Source organism: Scophthalmus maximus, chromosome 4 (assembly GCF_022379125.1).
Source record: "Scophthalmus maximus strain ysfricsl-2021 chromosome 4, ASM2237912v1, whole genome shotgun sequence".
Taxonomy (NCBI): Eukaryota; Metazoa; Chordata; class Actinopteri; order Pleuronectiformes; family Scophthalmidae; genus Scophthalmus; species Scophthalmus maximus.
This window is the reverse complement of record NC_061518.1, coordinates 11493978-11507176: the sequence shown is the minus strand read 5'-3', so window position 1 is coordinate 11507176 and position 13199 is coordinate 11493978. Positions and strand designations below refer to the sequence as shown.

The window sequence follows — 13199 nt, the reverse complement described above, 5'->3', positions numbered from 1 at the left end:
TTCAGCCCTGCAGCCCTGACTGATACCAGGGACCCCTGCAGTCACATTCCTCTCCTCCAACACAACTTGTCTGCACCTACAAAAGCCCATGTCAGCTCTCTGTGTGTCTACAACCAGTCATGAGGCGATAATAAAGTCCCCCCCCCCCCCCCCCCCCCCCCCCCCCCCCCCCCCCCCCCCCCCCCCCCCCCCACCGCAGCTATCACCCATGCAAACCTCCACCCTTATTGCATTTATTTACTTTAAATATTGTTTTCAAGTCACATAACATCATAATGTCACTTTGCTCACTATCTCACTATGTGAGTTTATGGTGTTTGCATGTTTGGTCGACTACTCTGAACTGATTTACATGCACGACTTTGATCAGGAACACACAACAATGCTCTTGGGAAGTTCCTCTTTTTTGGCTCTCGCACACAGCCTCGGCTTTTTGTGACGTCGTTCAAAACCTTGCTTCTCACAACGCTCACATGATTTCCATCACACACATTCTGCACATTGATCCCATTCTGCCACATCCCAAAGGCGTCGGATTGGATTCAGATCTGGTGAGAACCAGTTTGAAATGACTTTGTCCCTTGTTTACACGGTGCATCGTCATGCTGCAACTGGAAAGGGGCCAATTCGAGGAGGGTAAACTGTGGCCATTGAGGGAGGCACATGGTCAGCAGCAACACTCTGATGGGTGTTCCTAATAAAGGAATTTGCTTTACAAATTGGTAATTAAAGCAAGATAGGTTGATAGAAAAAATGTATCGGCTAAATATACTGTTATAAAATAAAAATATATACCATAAAGAAACAGATTTTTCGTTACCCTCATGTGCCTTTAATGGAATATAGTGAGTACGGTTCCATTACAGTGATTATTAATTTACAAGCCCACTTCATAGAGGCAGACAACCTTGTTATTCTAATCATTTAAGAACAAATTGGGGAAAAAAAAGTGATGGAGATTTCTGTCACAAAGCAGGCATTCTGGCAAAAAGTGCAGAATCAAATCCTTTTTGGTGAAATGATAGATTTTATTTCATTGTATACAAGCACAAGTTGTATAATACCACCGGGTCAATTATAAGTCATGTTATGACAAATCCTACACTCCAGTGTTTTAAGAAACCACCACACAAATCTGCTTTGGCAACTGTGGTGCCACCTGGTGTGGAAGGAGAGAAACTGGAGCGGAGATTGTTGATGCCTGTGCTCTTCAGAGTCTTGGTAGAGAGTGGTAAAGTGGATGAAAATGTTTTTTTAGATAAAAAAATATATATCTACAATACAGACAGGGCTGCTTTCAGTGCGCGGCAAGGACTTCAGTTTCACCCAAGTTAACAGCTAAGAAAGCTATGAAAAGTAATTTTGCTGGAGCAGTTCTTGTAATAAAACCATCACAGTGAAACTCCATGTGTCTGAAGAAGTAGTGTTTCAAGGATGCTTTACAGGGTGGAAGGCAGAAGTTGCTTTAATATGGGCCTAGATGCAAAATATAATAAAGTCTCCACTGACAGTTAAAATACCTGTCAAACATTATGAATTTAAGAATGTAAGTGATCCTGTGTACGAGAGGAGGGGAGAACTTTCTGCATACACGACAACTTGACAAAACAGGAAAATCTGTTCAAAAACACAAGTTTCAAAAAGGTCAAACCTAAGGCGATGGGGTCAGCCTGTGATTGTAACATATATGAGCGATGTCTAAACTAAATTCGACGGGTTTGCACACTGCACACAGCTGCTGTCTGCGACACTCTGGTCAACTGTTTGCTCTCAAAGCTGAAGGTCCGACCTCGAAGCCACCTTCAGTCTTTGTTTTCCTCCGTGGAGAGACATATTTCACAGATATTGTAAATGTATGACCACAGTTGTGACCCTTTAGTCTGGCATGTTCCCAGAAATGTCCCTTGACTCATGAATCATAAACAAGAGGGCGAGTGGAACATGTAGGTCTGTGCCAACACTAATCCATCTCCATCTCTTTATCACAGTGCCAGTGTGAAACACGCAGCTGGCTCAGAGAGCACCTCTGAAATCGCTAACAAATTTCATTGCCCCCAGGCTAAAGAAATCATGTTCTTGCATAGAATACATATGCACTTTTGTGTCTTCATGATGTCATTGTCACTTTGGAGGTACCTGAAAGAACATTTCCACCAGTTTCAGACTGTGAAACATATCACTAAGGGCATCAGAGAAATTTAAATTAAGAGTCCAGAGCTATGAAGCAGGACACAGCAGGAGCTCCGGACAGGAGTCGCTTCACTTTGAGACAACTTCCTTTCGGAAACATTTCCATTTAAGTTTATTTCTTCACATGTACAATGCAACTTTCCAGGAGAAAGAAACCCATACAGGAGTATCATCAAAATCTCCCTCTTCAAACAGTTATTTAATTATGATAAGTGGCAGATGAAATGAGACATGACTCAATGAATACTGCACAAAACCTTTTTCTCATTCTTTTAATAATTGTTTATTGAAAATAAACAAGACAGGGATATTGCTGAGATGTAGTTTTTAGACAGAGGTGATGTAAAAAAGAAAAGAAAAAGAAAATAGAAGACAAAGAGCACAGAAGCAACTGATCATATAGAGTTCTTAATTTGCTGTGATGAAAAGGCTGTAAAATGGGCGATGCGAGACAACAGTGACTTTTACAAAGTCAGAGGGATCAGTTGGATCAGAGTTGCACTCAGATGTTTGACTTTTTTTGGGAGAGGTTGATCTTGTCACCGAGGCTCAAGGCCATCCCCTGTGGAATGAAGGTGGGAGGATTTATTGTAAGATTGTACAATTACTGATAACATCACATTATTTTTTCATATATTCTTTTTCCTTGTAAAGTTCGGCCCAATTCTTTCAATGAAGTATCATTAATGTTATCCCTCCATAAGACGAACTGGTCGCTTTGCTCGAGTTGAGAGCAAATAAATTCAACCGAGCCTTTACTTTGTGATGCAGCAGCTGTGACCCACCTGACTTTTGGCTCTAATGCGTATGTGTCCGTTGACAGGCGCATCGGGCCCCAGGTGGATGGGCTTCTCGATGCTGACATTAGCCAGAGCATCTTCTCCAAAGATAGAACGAGCATAAAGGTTGGCAGCCATGAAGCCACAGAAGCCAGACAGGGCCTGGGTCAAAAGACAAAAAAGAAAAGAATTACTATTATTATTAGGACCACAAATTGCTAACACACTTTTTTTTATGATGGCCTTGACGATGACCATTTTAACCGGACGACTACCACTTCTGATTTTTTTCTTTATTGCTCGCTGTATCGATCTTGATGAGTTCCACAAGATTTAAAACCTGGTTTGCTTTTTGTTGGGTTGCTGTGTGTAATATTTCATACCAACCTTCTCAGGAGTCAGACACTTCATGTTGGTGGACCTCAGTATGTGCTGGAGATATTCGTTCAGATCAGTGATATTGGTGTTCACCGTCACCTACAAGAAACAAAGACCAATTAAGAACATTCATCAATGTTTCCTTTTTTTTCTTCATTTTTTTAAAATATTGTGTGAATTTGTTGAATGTTAACTTCATAACATGTGGTCAAAGTATTTTTTTTATGGAGCCAGTCATTTTTTGGGAACTTCCCTCAAGATGCAAAACTTACCTTGTTTTCCCACTCAAACTCTGCCCACATCTGTCTGAACTCGGCGTCAGTGCAGGAGGCCGGCTGGATGTAGTCCATGATGTCAATGTGGATGTCACTGAGGACGACGCAGTTTCTGTCACTAGCAGCTCCCGACACGTCGTACACTGCAAAGAGAATCGGTAAGAAAATGCCCTGGTTACACAAAGCAAAACAAACCCAATATGAGTTGAACTATGACCTTCAACAGATACAAAATGTGTCTCTTACCAATGTTGCCGAATATAATGCCATTCTCAGTAGAAGCCACTTTGACATTTGCTTTGATGTTGGCAAAATCATGAGGAGCCAGAGTTAAAGGTGAAGGTTTCTCAACCAACTTAAGATCACCTGTGGAAAGATACAACTCACTTTAGTGAAGTATGTAGATGGTTTAATAGAGCAACACCGATGTGAATCAACATCACTGAAGAAGAGAACCCGAACATTTCTCCAGTGCAGCAGAAAATAAACTACACTTACCTAAAGTGGCCAGCTCAAGGGTGCAATTCTGGAGAGTATCACTGGTTTGGTTGACCACCAGCACGTCCAACACAATGTCATACTGGTTGACGTGAACATAGGCTTCAGCGTACACTGGGTCTGAGAAGCCCGTCAGCTGTGTCACCTAGATTGGACAAAAATGTTATATATTTTATCATCAATTATAATGAAACAAAGAAATGCAAATATTTACTGTTGCAGAGTTTTCTTTCATCAGTCAATTTGTAACAGGTTTTTATAGCAGTGACTTCAGCTATAAAAACAAGACTTAAGCAAAAGTGCAGCAGGATTAAAAACGAAAAAAATTATTCAAGAGAAAACTATTTTAGTCATTGTCAAATAAAAATGACACTTGAAATAACAGTAATCTGGTCAGCTTCCACAACTTAACAGTAGACTAGACTATTTTGTAAAATTTAAACACACACAAACAGGAAAAAATGTGTTATCAAAGCAAGGATTAAAAATAGTTAACATTAATTAAGTTTTAAAAACAAACAAAAAATCTAATTAACTAGACTGATTGATATTTACAGCCCAAATGTTTTTTTGCGACACAATGACCAGTTGTCTTGTATACTAAGATTCCTGCAGGGCTGATGGTGCACCTTGTTGAGTTTTGAAGCGAGGGGATCAGCAGCCTCCTTCCTCTGGGTGTTGCCCATAGCAGCCAGGAGACTAAGCTGGAACTGGTCCTCCTTAGAAGACGTCTCATTTTTGGCTGTCAGCTGCATGAAGGAGATGGGGTCGTCTGCCTGCACTGTTACATTACGTTTCTCAGACTCTTTCTGTGGTCAGAAAAGGAAACACACGGTTATTCTCAGGGAGATAATGAAGCCCATGGTTAACCCACAACCATATCAACATGTGCTAAATACCTGCAATTTCTATTGTGCAGGTTGAACACAAAAAAATAGAGTGACAATGCTTGTGTTAAGGAAAACCAGGGCTGTATTGTAAAGTGATAAAGAATTTTGTCGGACAAACATAAATACACATTTCAAGATTTGGAAACAATGAGAGATGGGTTAAAAATATGCCATTGATACCCAAAATGTGTCCACTCTCTGTACTTGTGATAATGATTCAATTGTGCTCGATGTTCAGAAGGTCACGTATTGAATTCAGGCCTGTGTCAAGTGTCATTACCTTCTGTGACAGTTTCTCTTCCTCCAGTCTGACAGTCAGCATATGTGACAGGGATTTGCGGCACTCCTTGTTGAAAATGTCATTCATAAGTGGTGAGCACTCGGAGAGGACCTTCAGGCACAGCGAGATGCGGTCCACATCATCGTCCGTAATTGGCTTCTTGGGCAGAGAGGACTTGCCCAGGTGCAGCACAGTAACCATGATCAGCATGGACTCTGCAACAAACGACTGAGGGGGACAGGATGAAAGCAAGGATTAGAGGAATGCGGCAGTGGGGTGAATTATTTTTTTGGGGGTTTTGTATTTCAGTGACTGTGAAGAGGGGACGACTTCTTACATTTTGTTTCTTTTTATCTTGAACAATAGCAACATAGCGCAAGGCCACTTTTGTTAGTGTAGTGGCCAGGGAAGCTGCCACATAAAAGTCTCCATCCATCAGGAAGCCTCTGAGTGGGGGTCTGGAATGACAAAAGCAGTGTTTATTGAGTGAGCTGGATTGTAAAACTCCATCGACACTCCTCCACAATGTGTAATGTTTACCTGTCCTCCTCTTTCTTTGAAGGCCTGGAGGAGCTGAGGGCACTCTGTGTCACGTAGGTGCCCATCTCTGTCACCAGCTTCTGGGCTGGAGCTGCACTCACTTCATCCTCTGGCTTCACCTCTCCGGTCTCCTTTTTAATCTCATTTTCTACAATTGGGATCTGTCCAAGTTAAGACACAGATATCAGATGTTTGGGACAACTCTAATTAAATTGGGACCAACTGGTAGGCTTGTGTTTCATGAAAAGATGGACAAACATACCTCTCCCAAGGACCTGCGTACTTCTGTCATCACACTTTGGATGTCGTCCTTGGTGCTGCAGTATTCTCCCAAGATCCATAGCGCTCCCCTGTAGATCCTAAAATACAAAAATGGTGGCAAATGTCATAAAAATGTGATAAATAATTAAAAAACTCAGCCAAATCTTTGAAACAGTTGACAAACATGACAATTAAAAAAAGGTTACGACAGGACACTAAATTCAGGTGATCTACTGATAAAACCTAAGAGTTATCTTGTTTTGTACATAACATTGAAATGGAACATATAGCTGTGTGTCATCTGCAAAAGGGTGGTGGGAGATAACATGGTTCTGAAAGATCTGTCTAAGAGGAAGCAGGTACATTGAAAATAGCAGTGGGCCAAGGAAAGAGTCTTGAGGAACACCACATTTAAAATGGTGGAGGAGCAGGCATTTGCTATTTATCTAAATCAAACAGGCTAACAAAAATGTGGTCTGCTTTTACAACTGTTTGGAAAGATACAAAGATATTAACCAAGGACCTGCATAATATAACCTAAATGTGCCTATAAAGCCTTACTTGACAGTTTTGATGGCGTGAAAGACTTCCAGCATCTTCTCAATGATGAGGGGCCTCAAGGTGTCAAATCTCTGAATAGCCTCTCGTACAAACTCCAGCACATCAGCAGCAGCTGCCTCATTAGTGTCACTAAGAAATTCCATCAGCTGTAAATAATATTAACACATAAAAGTCCATGAATATAAAAAAAACAAACAACCACATTGAAATCTCTCAAACACAGAAGTGCATCTTCTTTTCGATTGGCATAAATAATAGGAAGTTTACCACAGGTATGACATTGGCTGCCATGTCAGGGAAGCGCACACTGCAAGAGTGAAGAGTGCGAACCAACAGCTGCCTGTATTTATCAGTGTCTTCATGTTCTGTCACGTTGTTCGTCTTGATCACTTCTTTCTTCAAAACAATCACCAACTGGAAAACAAAAAGATGTCACTATATTTTAAGTATATTGCCTTTTTTTCTCTGTGTTCCTTGTAGGACATGAAAATAACAACAACAACAACAACAACAACAGCAATGATGTACTGTGCATGACATTGACCTCTTCCACATTGCGAGATGAAACAAGGTCCAGTGCCAGCTGCAAGGTCTTCTTTCTGACTTCCAGGTCAGGAGTGCTGAGAACACGCAGGATGTCCATCACAAGGTCCTGGATAACAGAAGCATTGGTGAAAACAAGCTTGAGTCAACAGAGTTAATACACTGTAGGTGCAGAAAACTGCTACTTCTTAGTTAAATTATATACATTTTCATACAAATGTTATTATGTTTAAGTTAAAATATAATGGATACTAATTTTCAGTTTTTAGTAGGGCTTAGATTTTGGTTTATGTTCTTTTTAATGACATTTAAGAGGGCAATGGTCTTTGCAGGTAATAAGGCATTTAATTTTAGGTGCAAATCAAAACATAATTCAAAGTACCTGGAGTACACGCTCGTGAGTGGGATGCTCCTTCAGTTCAATCAGGCGATCAAGAACAATCAGCTTCACATTGTTGTCGCTCTCCTTGATAATCAAATCAATGTAGCACTGGGCAGCAGCCTGGAATCCATCAAAGAATGCATAAGAGACTGTACTTGACCAACGTTTTTACTGCTTTTTGGTGAAATATAGTACAATATCAGTGCTGTATAGACAGTATATGCCTACTAAAGATTATGGACAAACCCTTGTTGACGTACCTTAATGGCTGTGGGAGCACTGGAGAGTGTTACAAGAGTACCAGCAGCCTCATACTTCACAGCCGGACTGGAGGACTGTAACAGGTTGTAGATGCAACGAATAAACCGGGCGCGCTCAGAGGGGTTAGCATGGCAAACCTAAAAGACAGAGAGCAAAACAATTAACAGCTATTCTGGTAGCACGCTGTTGGGCTAAAATAAATTCAAATAGACTAATAAGGCCCTTGACTCACTTTGTAAATCAGCTCCACAATGACCAGCTGGAGAATGTCACCAAAAGTGTGCACTTGGTCAATACATGTGCTCAGGTAATCCAGAGCTCTTTCCTGTGTAATGTGAATATGAGAATGAGTTAATTCAAGTGAGGCCTCTGAAAAACATATTGTAGGTCTGGTGGCACACAACAGTAGGAAAAAGTAAGAATGGGACAACATTCTACAGACCTGATCTGCATGAATCAGCATCATGAAAGCATTTCTCTTACAGCTGGCGTCTTTCTCATTCACAAGAAAATCATGGATCAGCTCAGGTGCATCTGGGATGAGATGTTCAAAATTCCTAAAACAAATCAATATCATCAGTTGCTTGTCTTTCACTAGTACAGGGAGTAACCAACACTTCTGGGAAGGTGACTGAACGATTTATACCTATAGATGGTGTAAATGGCCAGGACAGCGTTGCGGCGCACATAGCTGTGACGGTGCTCGAGGCAGGCCCGGATCGCTGGCATGAGAGGCTCAAGCAGTTCAGACTCCTTCAACTTGCACAGGAAACGCAGAGTGGAGCCACGAATGAACTCATTGGGATGCTGCAGGTCCTGATATTGAAAGAAAGATTTCACATGATGAGCAATCACACACACACACACACACACACACAACCCTGCCAAACTGTTGTTCAGCCACTTGTTGCTACGTGTACATCTTACAATCTCAGTTGACCAATTAGGTATTTTAATTAGGGAATAATTTGGTAAATAGTGCTCCTGTTCATTTACGTATTGATTCTAAAAATGAATCGATGACTTTTAATGCTTCACACAAACCCAGCACAGGCACAATCATTAATCAGCTGATAGTGGTCTTCTGGTCGTTCCCAGAGCCCCGTTGGTGACTTATCCCTAGTTCGATCTACCTGATCTTATTTGCCAGATTTTCCGCTTCCAGGCAAACTCTGGAAGTGGCGGATAAAAGCTCCAAATTGATATCAGCAGTCACTGTGTGTGAACTATTCTAAGATGCGATTGGAGAGGCTCACTGACACGTTGCCTCCTTCAACTAGATTTCTTGCAGTGTAAATATGTAGACGAATCAACGGCAACTACAGCCAATCAGAGCGGAGGACTATGGCGTAGTGGGGGCATTCTCCTGGTGAAAGATCGGGTAGTGTGTGATCCCCGGTCACCAGTTAGTCATGTATAATGAACTGACAACGACTGCAAGACTCCTGAATGCTTGACAACGAGTCATGTAGTGTGAACTGCACAGCGATCCAAGGACTTTGAAAGTCATGTAAGCTATCATGCATGTGCGGGTCAATGTTTTCAGTTGATCACAACTCTTAGTTAGCGTTACCTTTCTGTAGGCATCACAGACAAGGATCATCTCCTGAAGCAGCTTGCCATCTGGAGTTGTTTTGGGGACAATCTCCCAGAAAACCAGCAGCAGCTTCTTTATGGTGTGGTCTTGAAGTGGCAGCACGAAGCGGATGATGGTCATTAGTAGTCCTGGCAACTTCTCACCATTCAAGATCATGATGATAACCTTCTTCAGGGCTTCAGTCTTTGCCTTGATCTCCCCCTTTTCTGTAGAGATGATGATGATGATTATTACTTAGAATTATAACATGATCACCATAGTTTCAAGCATTAATAAAAAAAAATTACAGATCTTTACCTCAAAGTCTTCCTTTTTGTTATTAGCAGTTCATTGTTTTAGTCATTTATCATGCAAAACCAACATTGGTTAAAGCTTTTCAACCCAAAGAACTCAACAGTTTTCACAGGAACTATTTTCTGCTGAAGAAAGTAGTGTGACAGTGAAGTATGATGATTGTCCTTTGTAACAGGGACAATGTTTCAGAAAAGTGATGTTTTGTTTTAGATTTTTGAATGCTGTGGGCACCTACCTACTGATGTGGAGCTTTAGAAATTTAGAAATATCTACCCTCTGGGTGGTTTATCAAGGAAAATGAAAAAAAAAAGTTAGAATAGTTACCTAGATCCGCTTTGAGGCTGATTTCTGAAGGGGGCTCTGAGTCAGATGGGACATTGATCAGAGTGTAACAAACGTTCTCTGCAGCCGTCATTTTGCTGCTGGGCTTCTACTTGGTTGGAAGAATCCCAGTGAATGTTGCTTACAGGATTATACCTATAAGAAACAGGGGGGAAAATAGATTTAAGAAATGGAGTACACATTTACATAGATGCACAAATGACCTTTTTAAAAGCCAGCAGATTAGGGAACGGGTTGGTTTGGTGTTACACAGACGTACGGCCGCGTCTTTTTTCGGCTCCAAGATGAGCCAATCACACCCAACTGTGCCGTGTAGTGTCCAAGTGTCCAATTGTTTTAGCCTGGACATATCATTCGATAAACATGTGTAAAAAATATATTTTTTGTTGTATTATTATCAAATTTGAACTGGAACTATGTAAGGCTTAATGCTGTGGTCTCATTGTGTTTTCCAGCTAATAGGTCCCAGTTAGAGTCAGTCTGCAGACATTTGATTAAAAAAAAATCCTTCAAATTCAGTTCATTTACACGGAGATAACGCAATGCCAGTAGCACTTAAAACTTCAGACTGTTACTTTTCCAAAGAGACCAAGAACATGCATGTGCTCTAAAAGGTTCAAGAGCAGCAATCAAATTATTTTAGGATATATTTTTGGACAGGCATTTTTGACCAATTCTACGGGAACTGCAGCAGGTTAAAGATTTTAATATCAGCGTCTTCCTCGAAATGGCGTCTGGCACATGGGCCTCTGGTAGCTGTGATGACCATAAACAGTAAATAAATAAAAATACAAGCTGATGGCGAGTAGGTCACATCTATGTCAAAGGAACCTGTGCAAAGCCAAAAAACACAGGTCATAGCAAAAACTAAATTCTTTAAAAAAATTGGGTCGCATAAAAATCGACCTGACCCTTAAACAATGATGACCTGCAAGTTACACGGATGATTTTCTGTCCAGAGGAAACAGTGACGTGTGTAACACAGCTCCTGCTGTAAGAAGAGAAAACCATGCGCTCCATTACAGCTGAACAGATCAATTCAAGCACATACATGATGTAACTGCATTTCAGTATTTAATTATAGGGATAGGAATATTTACCATGCGTGGTCATAGAAAACAACTTCCCAACAGTGTGTAGAATTTCAACATTAACATGAAGTCGAGTCGTTTATTGGGAAATATCACAAATTACAGTGTCAACGCTGACGAAGTACTTCACTCTTTGATACGTACACACATTTTGACTTCCAGGTGTAATTGGAGTGATTTAGCAGGCGACCATAGTTTTACAGTACAGAATGGCGGTGGTGTTTACACACCTGCCTGCTCTGTTGTATTTGATCGTTTAAAAAGAAACTAACTAAAGTGCTGGCGTCGCAGAAACACACGCAAGTTGTCTCTTACAATAGAAGCCAGCGTTTGACTCGTCAAGGCTGCAATTATCACAACAAGTCAAGAAACGGTGTCACGCCGCGTTCAACACCCTCGGACACCGCAGCTGCTAGCGCCGTATGACGCTAACTGCGTTAGCAGCGAGAGCTGTGTCGCAAAACGCGAATTAAAAACGCAAACCCCCGTGAGCTCGTCGACCACTCAAATGTTACATTACATCGTGAGGTATGACTGGTTGCTAACTTGCTCGCGGTGGCTAACGCCAGCTTAGCTTCCGACCGGTGTAGCAGTGAAATGGAGGACAGGCAACGTTAGCATTGTGGTCTAAGTAGTTAGCACGGCTCCGGGAGCAACACTCGTCCGAAAGGAATCGAAGCTAAGCAGCGTAACCCACCGAAGTGCGCGACTCTATTCCTCCAAAGTGGCCTTCGATATCCAGTGTTGGATATTTACATCTGTGAAGAGAAAGCCCCTTTCGGCCGAGCTGTCCGTCCACCACTTCCTAGTGACGTGGAAGATTACTTGGTGAGCCACATCACTGCTACGGTGCACCGGAAGGCTCAAACATCGGCGCAACGACGCCGAACGCGCATGGTAAAATAAAGATACAAAATAAAAAACTAAAAATAATACTGTTTACAAACAACAATGTGAGACAAAAATATGAAAAAAAGTATTTTGATTTTGTATGTTTTAAAACAATATAATCCCGTTAGACAGATATGAACGAGTACATGCCACGTTTCAGATTAAAGGACCTTTATTCATTTAAATCCACATTCCTCACCGTCTGACCTGGGTCCCCACCAGAGACTGTATGGCCCCCCGAAGATGAGCTGCTCAATATGATCTTTTATCTCAACGACGAACATATACGTATTTACGTATCGTGCATTACCAAGTATTCAGTATCAGTTTCAAAGTTGTTGCTGTGGTGGAGAATGTCCATCATTAACCAAAAACTTCCAGTTCAAAGTGCATTGCTTTATCAGGCCTTTCTGTTGCAGTCTCCTTCAGGGTGTATCACAAACACAAACACAGACAAATCATTTAAAATGCATTGTAAAATGCATTGTTTTCTACACGTGTGATACCTCCCAGAATCAGCCAGTGACCAGCCAAGACGTAGGCTATTATGTTTGATTAGCCATGTGCAGTTTACAACAGCTGGGATGATAATGTTCCAGCCTTACATGATATGGCTCTTCTTGCTGTGTGCATCACAAACAACTGTGCTGTTGAGACTGACTGAACACAGAGAGAAACAGGTTTACACATACACACACACCAGCTGCAGTGGCATTTCCTTGGCATCTTACATGACCAACACTCAACCCTTGGTATTTTGTTTAAAAAGTTCAGCTGTCAAATTCACAAGTCAATAATCGCAGTCACTAATAAATAAGTATATAGTTGATCAGCATACAGCAACTTTGGCAGGTGAGTGGCAGCCACCATAAACAGCAGCAGTTGCAGTGGCTTGTCAGTGCTGCTATGGCTCGTTGCTGGCTACAGCTTTGAACAGCGGAAGCTGCAGCCACAGGCCAGTGGCTGCTGTGGCTGCCACCGAAAAAGCATCAATTTGTACCAGCCCCTGCTGCACTTTTTAGTGTTTGTGTGTCTCTGGAGTGGGAGCAGAGTTTGTCAGTTCCACAAGGAGGGTGTGTGTTCTTGTTCATTTCTTTTCCAGTTTCTATTTGTTCTTTCCTTGTATTTTTGTTGTGTGTGTTCTCC

The 13199-nt window shown here is 41.5% G+C and overlaps 1 protein-coding gene across 1 annotated transcript; it reads right to left on the bottom strand.

Moving 5' to 3' along the window:
• Window positions 1–2457: 2457 nt before the first annotated feature.
• copb1 (COPI coat complex subunit beta 1) lies at window positions 2458–12015 on the bottom strand. Its single transcript, XM_035628804.2, has 22 exons — window positions 11860–12015; window positions 10054–10206; window positions 9412–9641; window positions 8485–8654; window positions 8281–8395; window positions 8071–8163; window positions 7838–7975; window positions 7578–7697; window positions 7197–7304; window positions 6920–7066; window positions 6653–6798; window positions 6093–6189; window positions 5831–5991; window positions 5628–5748; window positions 5291–5518; window positions 4750–4929; window positions 4121–4265; window positions 3869–3988; window positions 3620–3765; window positions 3357–3446; window positions 2976–3131; window positions 2458–2752 (listed from the first exon to the last, which is right to left on the bottom strand). Exons 2-22 carry the CDS (start codon window positions 10142–10144, stop codon window positions 2693–2695), a joined length of 2862 nt encoding a protein of 953 aa, XP_035484697.1. The 5' UTR covers window positions 10145–10206; window positions 11860–12015; the 3' UTR covers window positions 2458–2692.
• Window positions 12016–13199: the final 1184 nt, after the last annotated feature.

Excerpts from the sequence above, each read along its gene's own strand:
- copb1 (XM_035628804.2), bottom strand. The coding sequence starts at position 10,144 with ATGACGGCTGCAGAGAACGTTTGTTACACTCTGATCAATGTCCCATCT. Across the intron at positions 6,190-6,652 it reads CACGCCATCAAAACTGTCAA|GATCTACAGGGGAGCGCTAT; the intron begins GTAAGGCTTTAT and ends TTTGTATTTTAG. Across the intron at positions 5,749-5,830 it reads TCAAAGAAAGAGGAGGACAG|ACCCCCACTCAGAGGCTTCC; the intron begins GTAAACATTACA and ends TTGTCATTCCAG.